The following is a 25,426-nucleotide window of genomic DNA, read 5'->3' on the forward strand; positions in this document are numbered from 1 at the left end:
GTTAATGTCCGTGACGCCACCCACGGTTGTGGTGATTTGTTGACACCACCGCTGCTCTGTATGGGGATCCCGGGAGGGATGGTATGGAGCAGCCAGTTGTTGTGTTGCCCCTCCGTGGGTAGGGGTTGGTGATCCCGGGGCCCAGTGATGAGGTGGGAGATGCAGGGCTTGGTGGGCGCAGGGACGCGGGGGCAGCGCTGTGCCTTGCGGCACTGTGGTACTCACTCAGCCTGAGACGTTGACACCGTTTTCGGTAAAACACACGGCTGGAAAGACGGTTCCCACGGACGACTGCACTTGCTTTCCCCAGTAGGTGACGGTCCCTCTGTCCTGCACCTAAGTTGATGATGGTTGCGATGGGTTCCCACCGGTAACCCGCTTCCCGGCTTGGATATGGGCCGGAAGAGCCCTACTTTGCCCGCAGGCGCTGGCCCTGAGAAACTGGTGCCCTGGCGGTGGCGGTGTCTCTCCGTAACAGTCGGACTGTTGCCTTCAATCGGGACTTGGTTGTTTGGAGACAGACGTCCCCTTTACTGACGGATTTGGCAAATTATGGCGACTCCTAGCCTTGCCGGGATCCGAGAGGCCCCTGCCCTGGTGCTGACTGTTCTTCGTATACTGCTCCAGACCGCCGGGCCACTACCCGTCCGCGGTCCTTCCAGCAACCTCCGAGCAGTCACCCCTGTGGACTCTCACCGCCGTCTGCTGACCTTGCTGTCACAGTCCGGGGCACACACCCGGACCAACTTCAGGCTTTGCTACTGTCACTTTAGCTTTTCTCGTTAGCTCCACTACTACTCCCTTCTACTTTTCTCCCCTAACTGTTCTGCCCGGTTCTTCCCGCCTCCAGGGCTGTGAACTCCTCGGTGGGCGGAGCCAACTGCCTGGCCCACCCCCTGGTGTGAACATCAGCCCCTGGAGGAAGGCAACAAGGATTTTGGTTGCCTTGGTGTTCCTAACTGGGGTGTAGGGTGTGGTGGTGTGATGACCTGTGACCCCTGGCTTGCCCAGGGCGTCACACAGGGAGACGACCAGGAAAGGAACCCAGAAGGGTGTGCCGGGTTGTGCCTCCAAATTATCCGGGATCGCTGGAGCCCATCACAGCAGGACTCAGCACCCCGAGGGCAGCATTTCTCTGGATATGCTAACCTGGAACCCTTAACTGTGAGTAAAGACCTTGTGACTGTATCCCTGTGTCATCAGATTATTCCCTGTGCCTCCGACCTTGCGCCCCGCCATTATAGACTACTACTCACAACAGCCCTGGGGCCCAGCTCTACCTGTGGAGAGCGATTCCAACTCTGCTGCGTCACCACCGACCCCAGGGGAAACTGAATAGCAGCGGCGGCGCTTATCTAGCTGCATACCACAGGTGGCGTAATGAAATATCCCATGTAAATAATCCCCACCACCATCAGCGCCATCTTTATTAACGACACCGCCGGGGTCACAAAACCGGGCCCTGACATCCTGCGAGCAGAACAGAGCCAGCCCGGTAACTCCCAGGCCCCGGTGTGGGCGTGTCACTGACAACTAAAGGTATGTATAGAATCAGTCCGATAGTGCCAGTATAGAACTTGCTTTAGGTTATATACGAAAATCCTGCTGATAACATCCCTGGCAGACCAAGAGACTCAGGACCATGCCCTTATTCTTAAGGCCCTGTTACATACAACGACATCGCTAACGAGATGTCGTTGGGGTCACGGAATTCGTGACGCACATCCGTCCTCGTTAGTAACGTCATTGTGTGCGACACGTACGAGTGACCGCTAACGATCTAAAATACTCACCACATCGTTGATCGTTGACACGTTGTTCATTTTCAAAATGTCGTTGATCTTCTGGGACGCAGGTTGTTCATTATTTCTGAGGCAGCACACCGCTACGTGTGACACCCCAGGAACGACGAACACCACCGTACCTGCGTCCTCCGGCAATGAGGTGGGCGGGACTTTCATGCGGCTGCTCTCCACTCCTCCGCTTCTATTGGACGTGTGATGCCCTGGACACCCCAGGGGTCACAGGTCACTACACCACATACACCCCCTCCCATATTAGGCAGGTAACACCCGTAAACCACAAAGACCTGATTAACACTGAGGGAAGCAGACAGGCGGGCGGAGTCAGGCGGAAAGACACGCCCACCGAGGAGTCTGCTGACCTGAGGCAGGAAAACAGTGAGGACTTCTGCCCAGGGCAGAGAAGAGAGTGCAGTTCAGGAGTAGTGGAGTGGAGTGAAGTGCAGTTCTGCGCGGGGCCTGGGTTGGAGCCTAGGACCCCCAAACAGTCAGGTAGGCAGACGGCAGGGGCCGCCTGCAGGAGACCGGGAACACGACCAGTGGAACCGTAGGGACCGGGACAGGGTTGGAGCCCGCCGGAAGCGAACCGGGGAGCCAACAGTATACCGGAGCACCAGGATGGGTACTTAGACCCTAACTAGGCCGTAGGCCACCACCATAGTCACATTCACAGATTGAGGATCTGGACCTCCCGGGGTTCTTTCCCACCAAATTCCTGATTGAAGGCAACAGCCCAACCCGACCAGATAGTAGCCACCGCCAGAGGCCAGAGAATCAAGGGCCAGCGCCTGCGGGCAAAGTAGCTCCTTCGACACACCCGACGGGGAGCAGACCCCACCTATGCTTAGGCACCGTGGTCCATTTACACTTAGGTGCAGGAGAAAGGTTGACCCTGCCAACCCGTCTAGTGGACTGCAGCCGGCTGCGGGCCTCCCAGTGACTGTGTGACTGAATCGTGAGTACAACAGTGCCATCCGGCACCGCAGCCCTGCACCAGCTCCCCGCAACCAGGCCCCGGGACACACCGCCCCTACCCACGGAGGGGTTAACACCAAAGCTGCACCCTGACACCACTCCCGGAAGTCCCTCACCTCTACCGCAGCGGTGGTGTCCACCATCACCACGACCCATGGGTGGCATCACGGGCAATCACCCCAACACCCGAAATCCCCGCATGCCCCGTGTGTAGCGCCAGCCTCCCTTACAGAGCGAAGTGACCCCCGGGTCCGTGAGAGGCTCGAGCCACCGACCGCAGAACGAGCACGAATCCGAGCGGCTCGGCAGTCGCTGCCGAGGCCGCGGGGAGGTACAGACGCCTGCCGTGTGACATCGCTATGACGCCGCATGAACGGCCCCCTTAGAAAAGAGGCTGTTCGCCGGCCACAGCGATGTCACTAGGAAGGTAAGTAGTGTGACGGTACTAGCGATATCGTGCGCCACGGGCAGCGATTTGCTCATGACGCACAAACGACGGGGGAGGGTGCTTTCACGAGCGACATCGCTAACGATGTCACTGCGTGTAAAGCGCCGTTTAGGTAAAGTCAGTGAAGTGCATCTAATGAAGACCTGCAGTGCTGGCTTTCCTACAATGTATAAATACTGTAAATATGTAGTCAGTGCAAATTCTTGGCACAGAAGTTATCCCTTTAAAAACCCTTACAAAAGACCAGAGGGCATTCATTACATGTGGAGGAAAAGCTTCTGGTAGCTAAATAGGAAAGGGTTCTTTACAGTTAGAGCAGTCAGCCTTTGGATTGCCCTACCACAAGAAGTACTAATGACAGATATACTATAGTATATCACTATTTCTAGGAGACAAAGATTTTTTTCTCACAACAAAATGGCATTGTGGGTGATAATCTACCAATATGGAATGTATGACTGGCGGAGAAACGTTGAACTCTATGGACCTGTGCCTTTTTTTTTTCACCCTATATAACTATTTAACTATGAGCATTGTAAACCAGATAGCATTGATTTCACCCTTTCATTTAATGCTTACCATGGTTGTCTGATACTTTGGAACCTATTGCTGTAATCGGCCTTCCAGCAAATTCTTCAGAATGGTTGACGAGAGCATCTTTCACCGTGTCATAACCAGAGAGGATGACCAACCTTTCGGCACCTAAATAGACGGTGAATATCGGTCCGTACTTCTTTGACATCTTTGACATAAGTTAACAGAAAAAGATTAACAATGATTGTACAGCTTGTCATAAAGAGCTTATTTACTTCCACTTTTTTGCAGCAGCTAGTCTGCATACTAAATTTTGATCCCTACAATGCTATCAGAATAGCTAATTTGCTTATATCTATTGCCTAAAAGTGGTTTTCTAATATTTCCCCCCTCCTCTAAGAAAATGGGCCACAAGAAAGAAATTATATTAAATTAAAAATAACCTTTACTCCCCTTATTAACGCACACTTGGCTCCAGTGCACTGATGCTGGTGATCCTTTTTGGTCTCCGCTTACTTCCTGTAGAAACTTTGTACTAATCATGCTCACATGACCGCTGCAGTCAATTATTGGCCCCATCTGTGAGGTCATGTCTGCCGAGGCTAGTGATTGGCTGCTGATGTGGCGCCCCTGAGGCTTCCGTCGCCACAGAGACATTGCACCCCAGTCAGAGGTGTGATGTCCCATCCTGGGTAAGGAAAGGGGTACATGCCAGTTCACAGGTAAAACTGCACTACACCCATTGCTAGGCACACACACTGGGACAAGGGATAGTGGCAGTAACCCTCCCATGCTGCATGCTGGGAGGGGTCGTAAGCAGGGCCGTATTTACCATTAGGCACCCGTGGTCCGGTGCCTAGGGCGGCAGATTGTGAGGGGCGGCACCTTCTGGCAGCAAAAAAAAAAAAAAAAAAAAAAAAAAATTTTTTTTTTTTTTTTTTTTTTACATTTTTTTTTTTTGTGGCCGCCGAGCACAGGGAGCTGATTGACCCCGGAACTGCCGGCGCCTGCACTACCGGGGTCACAGGCACGCGCCAATCAGCTCCTTCCTCTGTGCTGCGTCCACTGCTGTGTGGACGTCACATGCAGAGCTCACAGCAGGACGCCGTGGAGGACGCCGTGATGGAAGCCGGTGTCAGAAGAGGATACTCACGTGAGCCAGGAAGATGGCGGCGGGCACTGGAGCAGGTAAGTGGATTCATAAGGAGCGTGGGAGTGTCTCTAATGCAGACCAGAGATCTGCGCATGCGGGGGGGGGGAGGCGGCAAAGGCAGATACTGGAGGGAGGCAGAGGCTGAGACTGGGGGGAGGCTGGAGGGAGGCAGAGGCTGAGACTGGGGGGAGGCTGGAGGAAGGCAGAGGCTGAGACTGGGGGGAGGCTGGAGGTAGGCAGAGGCTGAGACTGGAGGGAGGCAGTGGCTGAGACTGGGGGGAGGCTGGAGGGAGGCAGAGGCTGAGACTGGGGAGAGGCAGAGGCTGAGACTGGGGGGAGGCTGGAGGGAGGCAGAGGCTGAGACTGGAGGGAGGCAGAGGCTGAGACTGTGGGGAGGCTGGAGGGAGGTAGAGGCTGAGACTGGGGGAGGCTGGAGGGAGGCAGAGGCAGAGACTGGGGGGGAGGCTGGAGGGAGGCAGAGGCAGAGACTGGGGGGAGGCTGGAGGGAGGCAGAGGCTGAAACTGGGGGAGGCTGGAGAGAGGCAGAGGCTGAGACTGGGGGGAGGCTGGAGGGAGGCAGAGGCAGAGACTGGGGGGAGGCTGGAGGGAGGCAGAGGCTGAGACTGGGGGGAGACTGGAGGGAGGCAGAGGGAGAGACTGTGGGGAGGCTGGAGGGAGGCAGAGGCAGAGACTGGTGGGAGGCTGGAGGGAGGCAGAGGCAGAGACTGGGAAGAGGCTGGAGGGAGGCAGAGGCTGAGACTGGGGGGAGGCTGGAGGGAGGCAGAGGCTGGGGGGAGGCTGGAGGGAGGCAGAGGCAGAGACTGCAGGGAGGCAGAGGCTGAGACTGGAGGGAGGCAGAGGCTGAGACTGGGGGGAGGCTGGAGGGAGCCAGAGGCTGAGACTGGAGAGAGGCAGAGGCTGAGACTGGGGGGAGGTTGGAGGGAGGCAGAGGCTGAGACTGGAGGGAGGCAGAGGCTGAGACTGTGGGGAGGCTGGAGGGAGGCAGAGGCAGAGACTTGGGGGAGGCTGGAGGGAGGCAGAGGCAGAGACTGGGGGAGGCTGGAGGGAGGCAGAGGCTGAGACTGGGGGGAGGTTGGAGGGAGGCAGAGGCTGAGACTGAGGGAGGCAGAGGCTGAGACTGTGGGGAGGCTGGAGGGAGGCAGAGGCTGAGACTGGGGGAGGCTGGAGGGAGGCAGAGGCAGAGACTGGGGGGAGGCTGGAGGGAGGCAGAGGCAGAGACTGGGGGGAGGCTGGAGGGAGGCAGAGGCTGAGACTGGGGGGAGGCTGGAGAGAGGCAGAGGCTGAGACTGGGGGGAGGCTGGAGGGAGGCAGAGGCTGAGACTGGGGGGAGGCTGGAGGGAGGCAGAGACTGGGGGGAGGCTGGAGGGAGGCAGAGGCAGAGACTGGGGGGAGGCTGGAGGGAGGCAGAGGCAGAGACTGGGGGGAGGCTGGAGGGAGGCAGAGGCTGAGACTGGGGGGAGGCTGGAGGGAGGCAGAGGCAGAGACTGGGGGGAGGCTGGAGGGAGGCAGAGGCAGAGACTGGAGGGAGGCAGAGGCTGAGACTGGAGGGAGGCAGAGGCTGAGACTGGGGGGAGGCTGGAGGGAGGCAGAGGCTGAGACTGGAGAGAGGCAGAGGCTGAGACTGGGGGAGGTTGGAGGGAGGCAGAGGCTGAGACTGGAGGGAGGCAGAGGCTGAGACTGTGGGGAGGCTGGAGGGAGGCAGAGGCTGAGACTGGAGAGAGGCAGAGGCTGAGACTGGGGGGAGGCTGGAGGGAGGCAGAGGCTGAGACTGGAGAGAGGCAGAGGCTGAGACTGGGGGGAGGTTGGAGGGAGGCAGAGGCTGAGACTGGAGGGAGGCAGAGGCTGAGACTGTGGGGAGGCTGGAGGGAGGCAGAGGCTGAGACTGGGGGAGGCTGGAGGGAGGCAGAGGCAGAGACTGGGGGGAGGCTGGAGGGAGGCAGAGGCAGAGACTGGGAAGAGGCTGGAGGGAGGCAGAGGCAGAGACTGGGAAGAGGCTGGAGGGAGGCAGAGGCTGAGACTGGGGGAGGCTGGAGAGAGGCAGAGGCTGAGACTGGGAGGAGGCTGGAGGGAGGCAGAGGCAGAGACTGGGGGGAGGCTGGAGGGAGGCAGAGGCAGAGACTGGGGGGAGGCTGGAGGGAGGCAGAGGCAGAGACTGGGGGGAGGCTGGAGGGAGGCAGAGGCAGAGACTGGGGGGAGGCTGGAGTGAGGCAGAGGCTGAGACTGAGGGGAGGTTGGAGGGAGGCAGAGGCTGAGACTGGAGGGAGGCAGAGGCTGAGACTGTGGGGAGGCTGGAGGGAGGCAGAGGCTGAGACTGGGGGAGGCTGGAGGGAGGCAGAGGCAGAGACTGGGGGGAGGCTGGAGGGAGGCAGAGGCAGAGACTGGGGGGAGGCTGGAGGGAGGCAGAGGCTGAGACTGGGGGGAGGCTGGAGAGAGGCAGAGGCTGAGACTGGGGGGAGGCTGGAGGGAGGCAGAGGCAGAGACTGGGGGGAGGCTGGGGGGAGGCAGAGGCAGAGACTGGGGGGAGGCTGGAGGGAGGCAGAGGCAGAGACTGGGGGGAGGCTGGAGGGAGGCAGAGGCAGAGACTGGGGGGAGGCTGGAGGGAGGCAGAGTCAGAGACTGGGGGGAGGCTGGAGGGAGGCAGAGGCAGAGACTGGGGGAGGCTGGAGGGAGGCAGAGGCTGAGACTGGAGGGAGGCTGAGACTGGGGGGAGGCTGGAGGGAGACTGAGGCTGAGACTGGGGGGAGGCTGGAGGGAGGCTGAGGCTGAGACTGGAGGGAGGCTGAGGCTGAGACTGGGGGGAGGCTGGAGGGAGGCAGAGGCAGAGACTGGGGGGAGGCTGGAGGGAGGCAGAGGCAGAGACTGGGGGGAGGCTGGAGGGAGGCAGAGGCAGAGACTGGGGGGAGGCTGGAGGGAGGCTGAGGCTGAGACTGGAGGGAGGCTGAGGCTGAGACTTGAGGGAGGCAGAGGCTGAGACTGGAGGGAGGCTGAGACTGGGGGGAGGCTGGAGGGAGACTGAGGCTGAGACTGGGGGGAGGCTGGAGGGAGGCTGAGGCTGAGACTGGAGGGAGGCTGAGGCTGAGACTGGGGGGAGGCTGGAGGGAGGCAGAGGCAGAGACTGGGGGGAGGTTGGAGGGAGGCAGAGGCAGAGACTGGGGGGAGGCTGGAGGGAGGCTGAGGCTGAGACTGGAGGGAGGCTGAGGCTGAGACTGGAGGGAGGCTGAGGCTGAGACTGGAGGGAGGCTGAGGCTGAGACTGGAGGGAGGCTGGAGGGAGGCTGAGGCGGAGACTGGGGCAGGCTGAGGCTGGGGGGAGGCAAAGGCTGAGACTGGGGAAGAGAGGCTGATGCTGAGGGAAGATAGAGGCTGATGCTGGGGGAGAGAGGCTGATGCTGGGGGAGTGGGAGAGAGGGGCTAATGCTAGAGACAGAGGACAAGGGATGAGGGATAGTGCAATGACAAAATCGATTGTGTGGGGGGAGTGTAAGGACTCAGAATAAGAGGGGGCAGCATTGGGAGCTCATTGTGAAGAAGGGGCAGCATGTGTGGGATCAGTATGGAGTGGAGCAATGTAGGGGAGTCAATATCAAGAGTGGGGTAGTGTGTGTGTGGGGGGTCTCAGCATAAGCGTTAGTGTGGTGGTCTTAGCATGAGTGGGGCAACATGAAGGTCTCATTATGGAAAAGAGGAAGGCAGCATTAGGAGCTCATGGAGAGGGACAGCATGCATGGGACATTGTGAGAAGGGGGCAGCATGCATGGGACACTGAGGAGGGGGCAGCATGCATGAGACATTGTGAGGAGGGGGCAGCATGCATGGGACATTGTGAGAAGGGGGCAGCATGCATGGGACACTGAGGAGGGGGCAGCATGCATGAGACATTGTGAGGAGGGAGCAGCATGCATGGGACATTGTGAGGAAGGAGCAGCATGCATGGGACATTGTGAGGAGGGAGCATCAAGCATGAGACATTGTGCGGAGGGAGCAGCATGCATGGGACATTGTGAGGAGGGAGCAGCATGCATGGGACATTGTGAGGCGGGAGCAGCATACATGAGACATTGTGAGGAGGGGGCAGCATGCATGAGACATTGTGAGGAGGGAGCAGCATTCATGGGACATTGTGAGGAGGGAGCAGCATACATGAGACATTGTGAGGAGGGGGCAGCATGCATGAGACATTGTGAGGAGGGAGCAGCATGCATGGGACATTGTGAGGAGGGGCAGCATGCATGGGACATTGTGAGGAGGGAGCAGCATGCATGGGACATTGTGAAGAGGGGGCAGCATGCATGGGACATTGTGAAGAGGGGGCAGCATGCATGGGACATTGTGAGGAGAGAGCAGCATGCATGGGACATTGTGAGGAGGGGGCAGCATGCATGAGACATTGTGAGGAGGGAGCAGCATTCATGGGACATTGTGAGGAGGGAGCAGCATACATGAGACATTGTGAGGAGGGGGCAGCATGCATGAGACATTGTGAGGAGGGAGCAGCATGCATGGGACATTGTGAGGAGGGGCAGCATGCATGGGACATTGTGAAGAGGGGGCAGCATGCATGGGACATTGTGAGGAGAGAGCAGCATGCATGGGACATTGTGAGGAGGGGGCAGCATGCATGGGACATTGTGAGGAGGGGGCAGCATGCATGGGACATTGTGAGGAGGGGGCAGCATGCATGGGACATTGTGAGGAGGGGGCAGCATGCAAGGGACATTGTGAGGAGGGGGCAGCATGCAAGGGACATTGTGAGGAGGGGGCAGCATGCAAGGGACATTGTGAGGAGGGAGCAGCATGCATGGGACATTGTGAGGAGGGGGCAGCATGCATGGGACATTGTGAGGAGGGGGCAGCATGCATGGGACATTGTGAGGAGGGGGCAGCATGCAAGGGACATTGTGAGGAGGGGGCAGCATTCATGGGACATTGTGAGGAGGGGGCAGAATGCATGGGACATTGTGAGGCGGGGGCAGCTTGCATGGGACATTGTGAGGAGGGAGCAGCATGCATGGGACATTGTGACGAGGGAGCAGCATGCATGGGACATTGTGACGAGGGAGCAGCATGCATGGGACATTGTGAGGAGAGAGCAGCATGCATGGGACATTGTGAGGAGGGGGCAGCATGCATGGGACATTGTGAGGAGGGGGCAGCATGCATGGGACATTGTGAGGAGGGGGCAGCATGCATGGGACATTGTGAGGAGGGGGCAGCATTGTCCTCACATCATGCTGCTCCCTCCTCACAATGTACAGATCATATTTCATAATCGAGGAAGGTGTGGTGGATATACAGTAGTTTATAAGGGAGGGCAGTGTGGTGTTTATTAGGGGCAGTGTCACAGTCACAGTATATAAGTGGGGACGGTGTGGTGGGAATATTTTATACTCATGCTATGTTTTGATGTGCCTGTGGTGATTCCCATTGGGGGGGGGGTTCGTTTCTTATTGATACTTTTTAAAGTGTGCTACAGAGTAGATCTGCCTTAAACAGATGTCGTGTGCGAAAACTCAGTTTTACGTTGTCACTAAGGGGCGCGACCACTTAAAGTGCCTAGGGCAGCACGAAGGCAAAATACAGCCCTGGTCGTAAGACCCATCCCTGCTCCCATAGGGTGGTAGCTTAGCAACCGGGGGGTGGGAAGAGCCAGCCGAGTGTAGAGCAGAGAGGAAGGTCAGAGTTTCAGTTTACCTCAGAGAGTGAGACAGTGAGGAGACAGCATGTAGCTGTGAAAGAGAAAGGAGCTCTGTGAGTTCAGAGTGTCGGCAACAGAGAAAGAAAGCAACAGAGAAGGAGAGAAACAGAGAGTAGAAAAAGAGCTCTAGTCAGGCAGGAGCTAAAGAAAGAAGAAAGTGACGCTTCCTGGTGAAGACCCTGGGACTCAGAGGGTCCAGGTGACACCAAGCAGGGAACAAAGGGATTCCATGGCCACAGATAGCTTCAGAGCTGGTGGCCAGTGAAGTCAGCTGAGAAAGGACACAATTAGAGGGGTGCACTGGCATCAACCCCCAGATCTACCCGGGATCGGCGGAGGTCCCTGACGGTGGTCCCAGCAGTCCAAAGGCTCCTGCAGGCCTTGACAAGAACTGTGAGTAAAGACCTTGAAACTGCACCCCTGGTGTTGCCTCATTTATTTCTCTGCATAGACACTAATAAGCACCAACAGTGTCCCCGGGGCACCGCTCCACCTGTGGGGAGCAGTACCACCATTGCTGCCATTCCATCACCCCGGAGGCCTCATACAGCAGCGGCGGCTTAATAGCCGCAGACCACAGGTGGCGTCACGAACACAAACTTTAATCACCCCCAAGTTATCAGCCATTTTAACTGACACCCACCAGGGCCACGGAGTCGGGCCCCGCCACCACTGACTACCCCCGACTAGTCCGGCCCGGCACCGGGTGTCCCATAGCCCTGGGGTGGGTGAGTCACTGACTTCATGGGCTCAAAGGACAATATCACTGCAGGAAGCAAGCAGACACCAGAGGGGATCATCAGGGTATTGTTAAATACAATTGCTTCTTTGGGGGTGATTTCCTTAAAATACCAAAAAAAAAAAAAAAAAATTTTAATGTAGTAAAAATGTTAAACAAAATTTGCAGATTTAACAATCTTCTATCATTATGTGCAGACCTATAGGTTTCAACAATATCATATTAAATGGAACCTGTCACTAAAGATGAGCCACCCCCCTAGTGTTCGAGTTCGGTTCGTCGAACTTGGGGTGTGTTCGTCGAACACTTTCGAACACCATTGAAAATAATGGTAGGCAAACACAAACACATACAAACACGAATGCACACACACACACATATGATCACCTTATTTTCCGTTCCCTCGTCGGCCTCCTGGGATTTGCAGTTCGCCGGTACACGATGTGTATCGGGTAAGCATCGTGACCGATGCCGGAACTTCCGCTGACGTCAAAGGCAGGAGCCGCTTGCCTCTGATTGGTCAGCGTGGTGCCTTTGAGTAGTGTCTGACAGAGGAAGTTCCTCCCTCTTCGCGATGGTTACCCAATACACATCCTATAGCAGCAAACTACGTGTATCGGGTAACCATCGCGACGAGGGAGGAACTTCCTCTGTCAGACGCTACTCAAAGGCAGCACGCTGGCCAATCAGAGGACAGAGTAAAGTGTGCCTGTGCGAGCCAGGAATGTGTCTGCGAAGGTTCAAGATTATTACCACCTATGTGGATGGCGCCCAAGGCGTCATCCATGTCAATCAGCACAGGAGGTGCAGATTAGGACGCCAATTGGATCGGTAAGTCACATACATGGCAGGAGATTTTATAACGGTATTTTGGGGGTCTACAGGGGAGATTCAGGGGGTAACATGCACCTTTAAAGAATGCAGCACAGGTGTTGCTTAAGGTGCTAGTTTTAGTTTAGAAGGCTAAAATCTGGCGACAGGTTCCCTTTAAAAGCAACAATGTAGTCTGAGGTCTTATCTTGAAGTCATATGTTTTGTTATTTTCAACCATCTGCCTCTTTTCTACCGTCTGCAGGTTAGAAAAAAAAAATAGAGATGGTGACCACAAGGCTTGGAGTGACCCATGACTGCAGGATTAATTCTGGGTTTGTCTGATGTCCACTTTATTAGGACATTAAAGAGCTGCATACACAAAATGATAATATTTTTGGTAACCTATATTTAGGATAGGTCGCCAATGTCTGATCCTCGGGGGTGTGACACTCAGCACCTCAGCCAAATAGCTGTTTTTGGTTTTATTATCAGCCATAACTGCTCAGTTGCAGGGCTCTGTCAACTGTATAATGGCCACAGCTGGATATGGCATACTCGCCCCCTATTGGTATGAAAAGGGTGTGCATGTGGGAGTACCATTGACTGATCTGTGCTGTTCCACAACCGAGCAATTCTGTACAATAACGGCACCAGGAACAGCTGATCACACCCCCATTGATCAGACATTGATGACCGATTCTAAGGGCGGCTTTGCACGTTGCAACATCGCACGTGCGATGTCGGTGGGGTCAAATCGAAAGTGACGCACATCCGGCGTCACTTTCGACATCGTAGTGTGTAAATGCTAGATGATACGATGAACGAGCGCAAAAGCGTCATTATCGTATCATCGATGCATTCTCCGACATTTCCATAATGCCGGTGCCACGACAGGTACGATGCAGTTCCTCGTTCCTGCAGCAGCACACATCGCTGTGAGCCGCAGGAGCGAGGAACATCACCTTACCTGCCGCCGCCGGCTATACGGAAGGAAGGAGGTGGGTGGGATGTTTAAATCCTGCTCATCTCCGCCCCTCCGCCGCTATTGGCCACCTGCCATGTGACGTCGCTATGACGCCGCACGACCCGTCCCCTTATGAAGGAGGTGGGTCACCGGCCAGAGCGACGGTCGCAGGGCAGATGAGTGCATGTGAAGCTGGCATAGTGATAATTTTCGCTACGCTAGCTATCACAAAATATTGTACCTGCGACGGGGACGGGGACTATCGCGTGTGACATTGCAGCATCGGCTTGCGATGTCGCAACGTGCAAAGCCTGCCTTAGAAAAGGCCACCAATGTTAAAGTCCGGAACAATCCCGTTTGGATTGAAAAATTGCTTAAATTTAATTGTATTGGACTTTTAGGTCATCATAACTCAGGATATGAAAGGTCAATACCGTACAATATGTATTGACAATAGAGCCAAATGTAATCCTAACACTCCGGCAAGAATCGCAATGTAACGCACAAGCCGCCATCTGTACATACAGGGATAAGAAAAATAACTATCATTCAATCTGCAGAGAGTAACAGCTGCAAATATTGAATTTTCTCAAATCTGTTTATTTTATTTGCAAAACTTGAATTTGGCAAATCAAGGTCTAGTGTTAATCCGATCCTTACCTCCATGAGGGATTTTTGCGGTTTCAATGTGTTGATCACATGCATATTTCCTATAATCGGTAAAGGCACAGGACCAGGAGGGAAATTGATGCATTTTTTCTGATTCTTAAAAACGTTAAACAGAAATAAGATAACCAGGATAGACACAAGAACTGAGATGGGATCCACGGTGAACATGTCTGCAAGAACCTAGAAAACAGAAAATAAAATATAATTATACCTTTTAAATTAATCTTTTCAATATTGCATTGTATACGTTTGACATAAAGAGCTTAACTCCTTGATGGCCCATGATGGAGACATCCATCATGAAGGGTGCGGAGGAGCTGAGCTCCCACCAAAAAGGTTAGATACTGAAATCAGACCTACACACTGTGTGCAGAATTATTAAGCAAATGAGTATTTTGATCACATGATACTTTATATACATGTTGTCCTACTCCAAGCTGTATAGGCTGAGAGCCAACTACCAATTAAGTAAATCAGGTGATGTGCATCTCTAATGAGGAGGGGTTTGGTGTAATGACATCAACACCCTATATAAGGTGTGCTTAGTTATTAGGCAACTTCCTTTTCCTTTGGCAAAATGGGTTAGAAGAGAGATTTGACGGGCTCTGAAAAGTCCAAAATTGTGAGATGTCTTGCAGAGGGATGCAGGAGTCTTGAAATTGCCAAACTTTTGAAGCGTGATCACCGAACAATCAAGCGTTTCATGGAAAATAGCCAACAGGTTCGCAAGAAGCATATTGGGCAAATAAGGCGCAAAATAACTGGCCATGAATTGAGGAAAATCAAGCGTAAAGCTGCCAAGATGCCATTTGCCACCAGTTTGGCCATATTTCAGAGCTGCAACGTTACTGGAGTATCAAAAAGCACAAGGTGTGCCATACTCAGGGACATGGCCAAGGTAAGGAAGGCTGAAAAACCACCACCTCTGACCAAGAAACATAAGATAAAACGTCAAGACTGGGCCAAGAAATATCTTAAGACTGATTTTTCAAAGGTTTTATGGACTGATGAAATGAGAGTGACTCTTGATGGGCCAGATGGATGGGCCAGAGGCTGGATCAGTAAAGGGCAGAGAGCGCCACTCCAACTTTTTGGGTTGAGGATGGAGTGAAGCTCAACTCCCAGACCTACTGCCAGTTTCTGGAAGACAACTTCTTCAAGCAGTGGTACAGGAAGAAGTCGGTATCGTTCAAGAAAAACATGATTTTCATGCAGGACAATGCTCCATCACATGCATCCAACTACTCCTCAGCGTGGCTGGCGAGTAAAGGTCTAAAAGATGAACAAATAATGGCATGCCCCCCTTGTTTACCTGATCTGAACCCCATAGAGAACCTGTGGTCCCTCATAAAATGCGAACATTTTCTACAGGGAGGGAAAACAGTACACCTCTCGGAACAGTGTCTGGAGGCTGTTGTGGCTTCTGCATGCAATGTTCATCGTAAACAGATCAAGCAACTGACAGAATCTATGGATGGTCGGCTGTTGAGTGTCATCATAAAGAAAGGTGGCTATATTGGTCACTAATTTTTTGGGGTTTTTTTTTTTGCATGTCAGAAATGTTTATTTCTAAATTGTGTACAGTTATATTGGTTTACCTGGTGAAAATAAACAAGTGAGATGGGAATATATTTGTTTTTTATTAAGTTGCCTAATAATTCTGCACAGTAATATTTACCTGCACAAAACAGATATCCTCCTAAGATAGCCAAATCTAAAAAAAAAAAAAAACCACTCCAACTTCCAAAAATATTAAGCTTTGATATTTATGAGTCTTTAGGGTTGATTGAGAACATAATTGTTGATCAATAATAAAAAAAATCCTCTAAAATAAAACTTGCCTAATAATTCTGCACACGGTGTAATGCTGACCAAGTCTTGGGCAGAATTAGGATTCAAGCAGATGAGTATATAAATTCAGATTTTTGTTAGACGACACACTGACCCATATTACTCAATAGGGATGTTCAGATAAATGTTTTTTTTTCTCGTAGTCCAACTGTCCGCAATAAAAAAATAAAATAAAAATTGGATTTTATATCCACGTATTGTATTTTATCTTGTACATAATTTAATGAAGATGTATGAAAACGGATCATAGATGGGCATCACATGAAAAATGAAAAAAAAAAAATGGAAACATGGAAGATTTTCATTCAATATTCCTCAAAGTTTTCTGGATGAATCTCAGAAAATTTTTCTTACTCATCTGCAGCCGGCCTTAATCAGTAACCGGCTCCATTATTGCAGTCATCTTTGCGTTTCTCTGAAATACAGTGCCATTTTTTACCAAAACTTTTATTCTTTTAACTAAAAATAGAAAATACTAAAACTTTTTAGAGAAAGCATACTGTTACAAGCCGGCCAAGGACAATTTGACTAGTCCAAAAGGTTTGTCCCTGGCGGTTTAACCCCCATTGACACATAGGTAAAAAGGTCGATAAATGGGAGCGCGATGAAGAGGTCAGCTGGGATCGGCCTCTCTAGGATTTATCATTCTAGTTGACTTGTTACTGCGCCTGTCAAAAATATGTTTTCAATGAAACGCTAATTTCAGAGTGAAACAAACAGCAGCAATAATGGAGCAGGTCTCTGATTTGTGATTCATCCCGACTATGGTTCACGGAGCATAAATCAGTTGTCAGGTTCACTTTATGGGAAGATTTCTTCTGAATGAATCTGTGACGCCCTGGCCTATCAGGTCGTCACAGGGTATTGTGCAATCTGCCCTTCTGCACAGTATCCACCTCCTTGGTTACGAGTCCCTGACCTTTTGGTATTACTAAGAGCCAAGCCAATCAAAAATCCTAGAAACACTCTACACCAAACCCACCAGACACGCCATTGGGTAGCCTGAAGGAAATAAGGCTGCCCACTTGGGGATTTGGTTTGGGAGAGTCAGGAGTGTGAAGAGAGAGGAGTTGTGAAGTGACTCTCGAGAGGAGAGGTCACAGGTTAGGAGCTGGGCTCCTCAGTACTAGGTGGCAGACGTTGATCCTGTCAAGGGGCACGGAATTGCCGAGGAGGGCAGCCGGCAGCCTTGAGCCATCTCCGGGCAGGGGCCAGGGCATGATGGGGTACGTGGACCCTAGGCCGGGAAGTAGCTTCAAATGTCCAGGTTATTTACCCGACGAGGGCGAAGACTTCATGATTCATTCTCCACCCGCTCCAAAATCGGGGTACTAGCACAATGAGGGGGGGGATAGGACTTTCCCAATACACAGTCCAGAAAATCCCAAGTGTGAACCCTGAGAGCAAGCTTACTCCGTTAGCCATACGGGTGAGCGGGACTCGACTAGTTTTAAACTACAGGGGCCAACAAGTAAAGAGTAGACAGTGCCTGGAAAAGGTCACAGACTAACAAGCAACACCATTGGGTACACACCCCAGCGTACTCCCTCCCTGCTACAGTGATGCTAAGAATTCCGGTTTACAAGTTGTCGGTCAGCGTTATTGGACTGAGTGAGTATGCAGTGACCCTTTCCTCCCCAGCGGTACTCCCCTTTCCCCATCACCAAGCCCCGGGGCACTCCCCCCTACCCACAGAGGGGTTAAACACCTGCCTGCCATTCCATCGACACAGGGCGCTTCTGTGCCGCCCCCGTGCCAGCAGCCACCGCTGCTCGGATTCGGACCTTCTGGGGGTGGCGCAAGGTTCTTCGGACCCGGGGGTCTTGCGGACATGCCGAAGAAAAGGGGGAAGTAGATGTATGAGCTAGGCCGTATTAAGTTTGTGACGCCACCCACGGTGTGTGGTAAAGTGGGACACCACCGCTGCTGTTGTGGGGCACCCAGGGGAGATGTGATGGCAGTTGGATGTTAACCCCTCCATGGGCAGGGATGGTTGCCCCGGGACCCAGTGTCTTTGTGCAGGGTTTAGCAATGGCAAGGGCCGGCGCGCCTGGGCAAGCAAGGGGATGTTTGGTTACTCACAGTAAATGAATCACACGAGTCTTTTGGTAAACCAAAAGGTGCTGGTGGCTGTGGCCGGTTACATTCAGGTCCCCCACCCAGGCTTGTGGTCACTGTCCTTTTCCTCTGCACTTGTTTTGTGTAAGGTGGACTGCCTGGTCTGGAACTCAGGAGTCCACTCCTGGCTGGATGTGGCCTTAGGAGCCGTGCCCGCAGACGCTGGCCCGTGGGATCTATGGGCCCTGGCAGTGGCCTATCCCTATCGGTGGGCTGTTGTCTTCTATTAGGGACTTTGGGTGGGACAGGACCTATAATCCTGGCCTCAATTGGTTAATTAGCTAGGCCGCTGGTTTCGGTCCTGGCTTCAGGGTCCAAGTACCCCCTCTGTGCTACGATTTCCGGGTCAGTTCCCCGTGTTGGTACCGGCGGGCTACAACCCTGTCCCGATCCACCTCGGTTCTGCAGAGCAGTCTTCCCGTCTCCTGCTGAAGGAGACCACCGTCTGCCACATAGCCAAGGTAACAGGGCTCTGACCCTGGCACCACTCAACTTGAACTTCCTCTGCTGGAGCTATGCCTAGCTCCAGCCCACACTCCTCTCCACTCGAACTCCAAACTTAATCTGCTTGTTTTCCCACCCCGGGCTGTCTGGACCCCTGGGTGGGCATGTCCAACTGCCTGGTCAAGCCCACTGGTGTGTCTATCTTTCCCTAAGGGGGGGGGCGTGACTAGGGTTTCAGGTCGGCTGTGTGTTTCCTAAGTGAGGGAAGGGTGTTGTGCAGGGGCCTCATCTGTGACTACCTGGTTTTGCCAGGGTCTCACACTTCCAACAGCAGCGGTGGTATCCCACCTTACCACACACCGTGGGTGGCGTCACGAACGCTAACCACAAAATCCCCTGTAAATACCCCTTTTTTTTTGCGAGTGTCCGCTCGAGCCACCGCGGATCCGGATCCAAGCAGCAGCCTGGCTGTTGGTCCTGGGGCAGTACAAATCCTTTACTGCTGGTATACAAGTAATGGTCAGATAAGGGTATGTCCAGTCCACACGCTGAATTTTTGTGGTAACCACAAAAATGTACCCTGTGGCGAAATAAAAAGGCATCTTGTGGCAAAAAAAAAAAAAAAAAAAAATGCTGACATTGGTGCATTTCTATGCCTTTTTTGACCATTTTATTATGCATTTTTAACTTCAATGGGTGAAAAATGCAGGGAAAAACCGCAAAAAGAGTTGACATGCTGCATTTTTGTGGTCATCACAAAAATGCAGCCCCCCCTTTAAAAAAAAAAAGCAACGTGTGCACTGCAAATCTGAAATCTCAGACTTTAATGGGGAAGGAAAAGCATGCAGTTTGTCTTAAATAAAAAAAAAAGTCACCACAAACTGCACCAGAAGAGTAACAAAAACGGGACGGGAGAGGGACAAAAAAAATTGCAGATTTGCTCTGCCTCACTAAATAACATTGGTTAGAGCGTAATCCCCTTTTTTTTTTCTCTCAAATTATACTCATGCAAACTCTGAGGAAGCTACTATGGCACTCAGTCATGGCAGCATTGGACACTTTAAGAAGAACAGTCCAGACACAACAAATACCCAGCAATGCTTAGTATTGGACTGAAAGAGTGGAGCATGATACAAGGATAATTGTGGCGCCCTGGACTAGCCAGGTCATCACAGGTACTACAACACCCCCCATCCCAGATAGGCACATCAGTCAGACACAAAATCCTTGTTGCCCCCCTCCAGGGGCTGATGTCCACACCAGGTGGGGTGGAGCCAGGCGGTTGGCCCCACCCACTGAAGAGTTCACAGTCCTGGAGGTGGGAAAGGAAATGAGTCAGAAGGTAGTAGGAGTCAGGAGAGGAGTGAAGTAGTAGTGGAGGAGCAAACTGACCGTGTCCGGGTGTGTGGCCCAGGCACCGAGAGCAAGGTTGGCAGACGGTGGTGGCCGTCTGCAGGAGAGGCAGATCAATGCGGAACCGTAGGACCGGGGACGGGCGGTGGCCCGCCGGTACCAAACCGGGGAGCGAAGTGAAGCCAGCACAAACCGGCAGGGCCTGCGGACCTCGACCAGGCTTGGAGTCGCCGTTAAACAGGTCAAATCCGTTGGTGACCAGAACCCCAGGTGTTTCCAAACAGCCAAGACCCGATTGAAGGCAACCGTCCAAACAGCAAAAGGGAAATACAGCTACCGCCACAGCTAGAATTCCCAGGGCCAGAGCCTGCAGGCAAAAGGGCTCCTCCGGCACATATCCATGCTGGGGAGCGGGTTACCGGTGGGAAGCCATCGGGACCGAACACACACAAAAGGTGCAGGGAAAGGCAGCCACCACCAACCGTCTGGGAGAAACCACAGCAGCCGGCTGCGGGACCCGTCCATCCAGCCGTTTGTTTTACCAGAGACTTGCATCCGTTTGTGGCTGAGTGAGTACTACCGTGCCATCCGGCACTGCGCTGCGCAGTTGAGCGACCCTGCACCTGGCCAACCCTGCCTCCCCGTCAACTCAACCGGGACCACCAAACCCCCTACTCACGGAGGGGGAAAACATCTCAGCTGCTCCCTAACAACGCTCCCGGGATCCCAGTCACCAGCAGCGGTGGTGCCCATCTTCACCACAAAAAGTGGGTGGCGTCACGGACCAAATCCCCAAACCAAACCACCCCTTTCACTCATGGGCGAGGAGCGCCGCTCGAGTCCCCGGATAGGAGCGCCGCTCGAGTCCCCGGATCCGGCCCACCGCTCGAGCCACCGAGCAGCAGCAGCACCGGACCTGAGCGCCAGCAAGAGCGCAGCAGCGACGGCGACTATCCGTGTCCTTGCACCATTCCTCCAGTCCAGCCATGGGGAAAAAAAACCCCATGACGTATCTAAAAGGGATAATTGGGTCTCCCATGTACCAAAACACCTCTTAACCACTCTACTTGAAATAAAGACATAACAACTTTTTGGGCGAATGGCCACAGCTTTTATTTAACAGTATACATGTATCAAAACTTGTGGCTCAGCATGCCACCCTCTTTAAACATAAACCGATACATGTATACCCTCCCAACTGGCAAACAACCGATAGGTCCGTCCAAGAAGCCACTAATCATCCTTATCCCCTGGCCGTAACATACCACTGGCCCAGAGGACCACCTCGGCTGTGTCCAACCAACCCAAGGTGTGGGGTACTAACGTTCCATCGTTAAAATACCCCTCCCCAGAACCTGCAGGACCTACGCCCACAAGTTCCCAATCCTGTCTGAAGCCACTACCCCTGAGTGACTTCATACTCCCCACCGACTATCGGTGCTCCCAGCCTCTAGGAACGGACCTATCCCCCCGCTGCGACAAACAAAGAAAACCACCATATAAACCTTTGCAATTTTTTTTTTTTTTTTTTTGAATTTTTCATTATTTTTTTTTATATAATTTTTACATTCTTTTTTTTTTTTTTTTTATTTTTATATTAAGGGCGGGTGGGCGGGCCAAACACGACTGGCACCAACGGCAAAAGAGGAGGTACTGCCCCTAACTGCCCCTTATAAACCCCCCCTTTTCTCCCCACCCCTCATGACCTCTGGCCCAATCCTCGCCGCTCACCAAACCACCAATCCCTTAATCCCTTACACAGCCCTATTCCCTCAACATTAACCCCTTCCTACCCTATACCCTCCCGATAGTCATGGGCTCATTCACCCCTATGGGGCTCATTGCCCATCTTGACGTATCTAAAAGGGATAATTGGGTCTCCCATGTACCAAAACACCTCTTAACCACTCTACTTGAAATAAAGACATAACAACTTTTTGGGCGAATGGCCACAGCTTTTATTTAACAGTATACATGTATCAAAACTTGTGGCTCAGCATGCCACCCTCTTTAAACATAAACCGATACATGTATACCCTCCCAACTGGCAAACAACCGATAGGTCCGTCCAAGAAGCCACTAATCATCCTTATCCCCTGGCCGTAACATACCACTGGCCCAGAGGACCACCTCGGCTGTGTCCAACCAACCCAAGGTGTGGGGTACTAACGTTCCATCGTTAAAATACCCCTCCCCAGAACCTGCAGGACCTACGCCCACAAGTTCCCAATCCTGTCTGAAGCCACTACCCCTGAGTGACTTCATACTCCCCACCGACTATCGGTGCTCCCAGCCTCTAGGAACGGACCTATCCCCCCGCTGCGACAAACAAAGAAAACCACCATATAAACCTTTGCAATTTTTTTTTTTTTTTTTTTTGAATTTTTCATTTTTTTTTTTTATATAATTTTTACATTCTTTTTTTTTTTTTTTTATTTTTATATTAAGGGCGGGTGGGCGGGCCAAACACGACTGGCACCAACGGCAAAAGAGGAGGTACTGCCCCTAACTGCCCCTTATAAACCCCCCCTTTTCTCCCCACCCCTCATGACCTCTGGCCCAATCCTCGCCGCTCACCAAACCACCAATCCCTTAATCCCTTACACAGCCCTATTCCCTCAACATTAACCCCTTCCTACCCTATACCCTCCCGATAGTCATGGGCTCATTCACCCCTATGGGGCTCATTGCCCATCTTGACGTATCTAAAAGGGATAATTGGGTCTCCCATGTACCAAAACACCTCTTAACCACTCTACTTGAAATAAAGACATAACAACTTTTTGGGCGAATGGCCACAGCTTTTATTTAACAGTATACATGTATCAAAACTTGTGGCTCAGCATGCCACCCTCTTTAAACATAAACCGATACATGTATACCCTCCCAACTGGCAAACAACCGATAGGTCCGTCCAAGAAGCCACTAATCATCCTTATCCCCTGGCCGTAACATACCACTGGCCCAGAGGACCACCTCGGCTGTGTCCAACCAACCCAAGGTGTGGGGTACTAACGTTCCATCGTTAAAATACCCCTCCCCAGAACCTGCAGGACCTACGCCCACAAGTTCCCAATCCTGTCTGAAGCCACTACCCCTGAGTGACTTCATACTCCCCACCGACTATCGGTGCTCCCAGCCTCTAGGAACGGACCTATCCCCCCGCCACAGACCGGCCGCGTGACTCCTTACGTGGCCCGGGCCCCCCACACCCCTATGGCTTGCTCCAGACCATCCCGCAAACCAAGCATCCACAAGTCCAAGCCGATATCTGTGAGATGCACCCCATCTCTCCTCAAATATTGACCTGCCGACTCCTCCAATTCCTTATGTCGCACCACCAAGCCCCCATTCCGCGCCACAAAACGGCCAATCGCCCTATTCAATTTAATTCGTGCCCTATTAATACGGTCGACCGACCTCCCAAAACGCCAATTTTCCCTAGCCACAATATCCGACCATACGATAATAATACCCGGGAACGCTCTCCACAGGTGCAAAAGATCCAGCTTAATGTCCCTTTTTAGTTCCCTTGCTGTCCTCACCCCTAAATCATTCCCCCCCACATGCAAAATGAGAACATTAGGATCCTGGTCGATCCTACTATAGTAAGCCACCTCTGGCCGAACTCTCCCCCAGGTCATGCCCCGAATCCCGATCCATTTGACCCGTGCATCCGTCCTCGCCACTCCAAGTTGCCGACCGTCGGGACGCACATCCGCCCGCAACGCTCCCCAGTGAACAAAGGAATGCCCGAGAATCCACACCAGGCACACACCTAAAAAATATAAAACCAAGAGTAAACAGCAACTGAACGAAAACCATGCCTCACAATAAACACCTATTAACCCCTGTAATTCCAAACCAGCTGAGTCACTCCCCCTCACCCCTCAGCAGGTGAGGCCGTATGTACAAACGGAACCTGGACGACTCCCATCTCCCAATACGCCGGATACAATCATCACTCAAGCCCCACTTGGCCGCCTCTGTCGCTGCCCCAATCCGAAAGGAGTGTGACCCATAGTCACCTGGCACCTCCCCTACTCGTGCCAACACCGTTTTTAAAACCGCAATAAACTGGAATCTGGACAGCGCAGAACCCTCCATGTGTCTCAAGAAAACCCCAGGATAACCTCCCCTTATCTTCAAAAACTCCGTCACCTGCCCAACCGGGCACAATGGGTGTCCAGGTATCCCATACAAAACCACCAGGCGCCCACGCCCCACCTGGTCCGTTTTGGAAAAACGTAATCGACATTCCACTCGATCAACTCCAAGCGTTACGTCTTCCAACAACAAACCTCCTACTACCTGCTTCGCCGGACTAACCAACTCGCCAATCCGAAAGGCCCCGAAAAAGGCCAACACAAATGCCACTGCAAACAGCCTCTGCTCGTAAGGGGACACACATACTTCCCCCAAGCAGCCCACTAAACGCACCAACAATGGTAGCGATATCGGCCGCCTAGAGTCCCGCGACCGCACCCCTCTCCTAAAACCCTTCATGGCCTGCCGTACTAGAAAATCCTTCGTGGCATCCCGTACACCTTGCAACTTGAATAAAAAGGCCAAGGCTGACAAACGGTAACTCATTACCGATACGGACCGTCCCGCTGAAAAATCGCCACTAATCACCGCCAAAACCCCCACCACTCGGCCATTATAACCCGGCCCCATGAACTCCGATCCGCCTAACTCTTCCCACTCCTTCCACACTGCCTGGTATCGGCACCAAGTAGCCTCAGACACCGATCTCCTAATGCCCTCCCAAGCTACGCCAAGGCTAGATCCCACAACCATTCCGGACATAGTGCTCCATCGTCGTCTGCTCCCGGCACCAGCCTTCTGAACCTGCGAAACTGAAACCGAGACAGCGCATCAGCCACTTCATTCTGAACCCCCGGCACATGCCTCGCCACAACACAAATGTTCAGTGCCAAGCAACGGAGCACAAGATGCCTCAGATACCCCACCACCGGGGGAGATTTTGCTGACAACGAATTGATCGAATGAACCACCGCCATATTATCACAATGCATGCAAACCTTTTTTCCCGAAAATTCCGAGCCCCACAGTTCGAGCGCCACTATGATCGGGAACAATTCCAGCAAAGCCAAATTCTTCACCAGCCCTTTCTCCTTCCATGCTTGTGGCCACTGTGCCACGCACCAATGAGTCTGGAAAATCGCTCCAAAACCCGTCGCCCCTGCCGCATCCGTAAACAGCTCAATCTGACTATTGGACATTGCCTTGCTCATCCACAGTGTCCTACCATTATACTTGTCTAAAAAAGAATCCCAAACCAGCAGATCCCCTTTCATCAACCTCGTCACTCTGACAAAATGATTCGGCGCTGTCACCCCAGCAGTCGCGCTCGCCAATCTCCTATTAAATATGCGCCCCATCGGCATGATGCGACAGGCGAAATTCAATTTTCCCAAAACTGACTGCAGCTCTCTCAGCTTCACCTTTTTAGCCTGGTACAATGACCGCACTGACGCTTTTAAATCCACCAACTTCCCTTCCGGCAAGCGGCATTCCATTGCCATCGTGTCGATTTCTATGCCCAAAAAGCATAAAGCAGTCACTGGCCCTTCCGTTTTGTCTTTTGCCAAAGGAATACCCAAACTCTGCGCTATCCGCTGCAACGTAAACAACAACAATGAACAAACCGAGGACCTTGCCGGCCCAACACAAAGGAAATCGTCCAAGTAATGAATGACGGAGTGAACCCCCGCTATGTCCCGGACTACCCATTCCACAAAAGAACTAAACGCCTCGAAATAAGAACAAGAAATAGAACATCCCATGGGCAGGCAACGGTCCACATAATACTCCCCCTCCCACA

At 52.8% G+C, this 25,426-nt stretch overlaps 1 protein-coding gene across 1 annotated transcript in view; it reads right to left on the reverse strand.

Annotated features, from left to right (window-relative positions):
* LOC142297003 (cytochrome P450 2C5-like) overlaps nucleotides 1-13,980 on the reverse strand; it is a 61,414-nt gene extending 47,434 nt beyond the window's left edge. Inside the window, exons 1-2 of the mRNA XM_075341210.1 lie at nucleotides 13,804-13,980; nucleotides 3,805-3,967 (exon numbers count right to left, since the gene is read on the reverse strand). Coding sequence (XP_075197325.1) covers nucleotides 3,805-3,967; nucleotides 13,804-13,980 — 340 coding nt within the window. The remainder of the gene's footprint in view (nucleotides 1-3,804; nucleotides 3,968-13,803) is intronic.
* Between the last annotated feature and the right edge of the window lie 11,446 nt (nucleotides 13,981-25,426).

This window comes from Anomaloglossus baeobatrachus, chromosome 3 (genome assembly GCF_048569485.1).
Source record: "Anomaloglossus baeobatrachus isolate aAnoBae1 chromosome 3, aAnoBae1.hap1, whole genome shotgun sequence".
Taxonomy (NCBI): Eukaryota; Metazoa; Chordata; class Amphibia; order Anura; family Aromobatidae; genus Anomaloglossus; species Anomaloglossus baeobatrachus.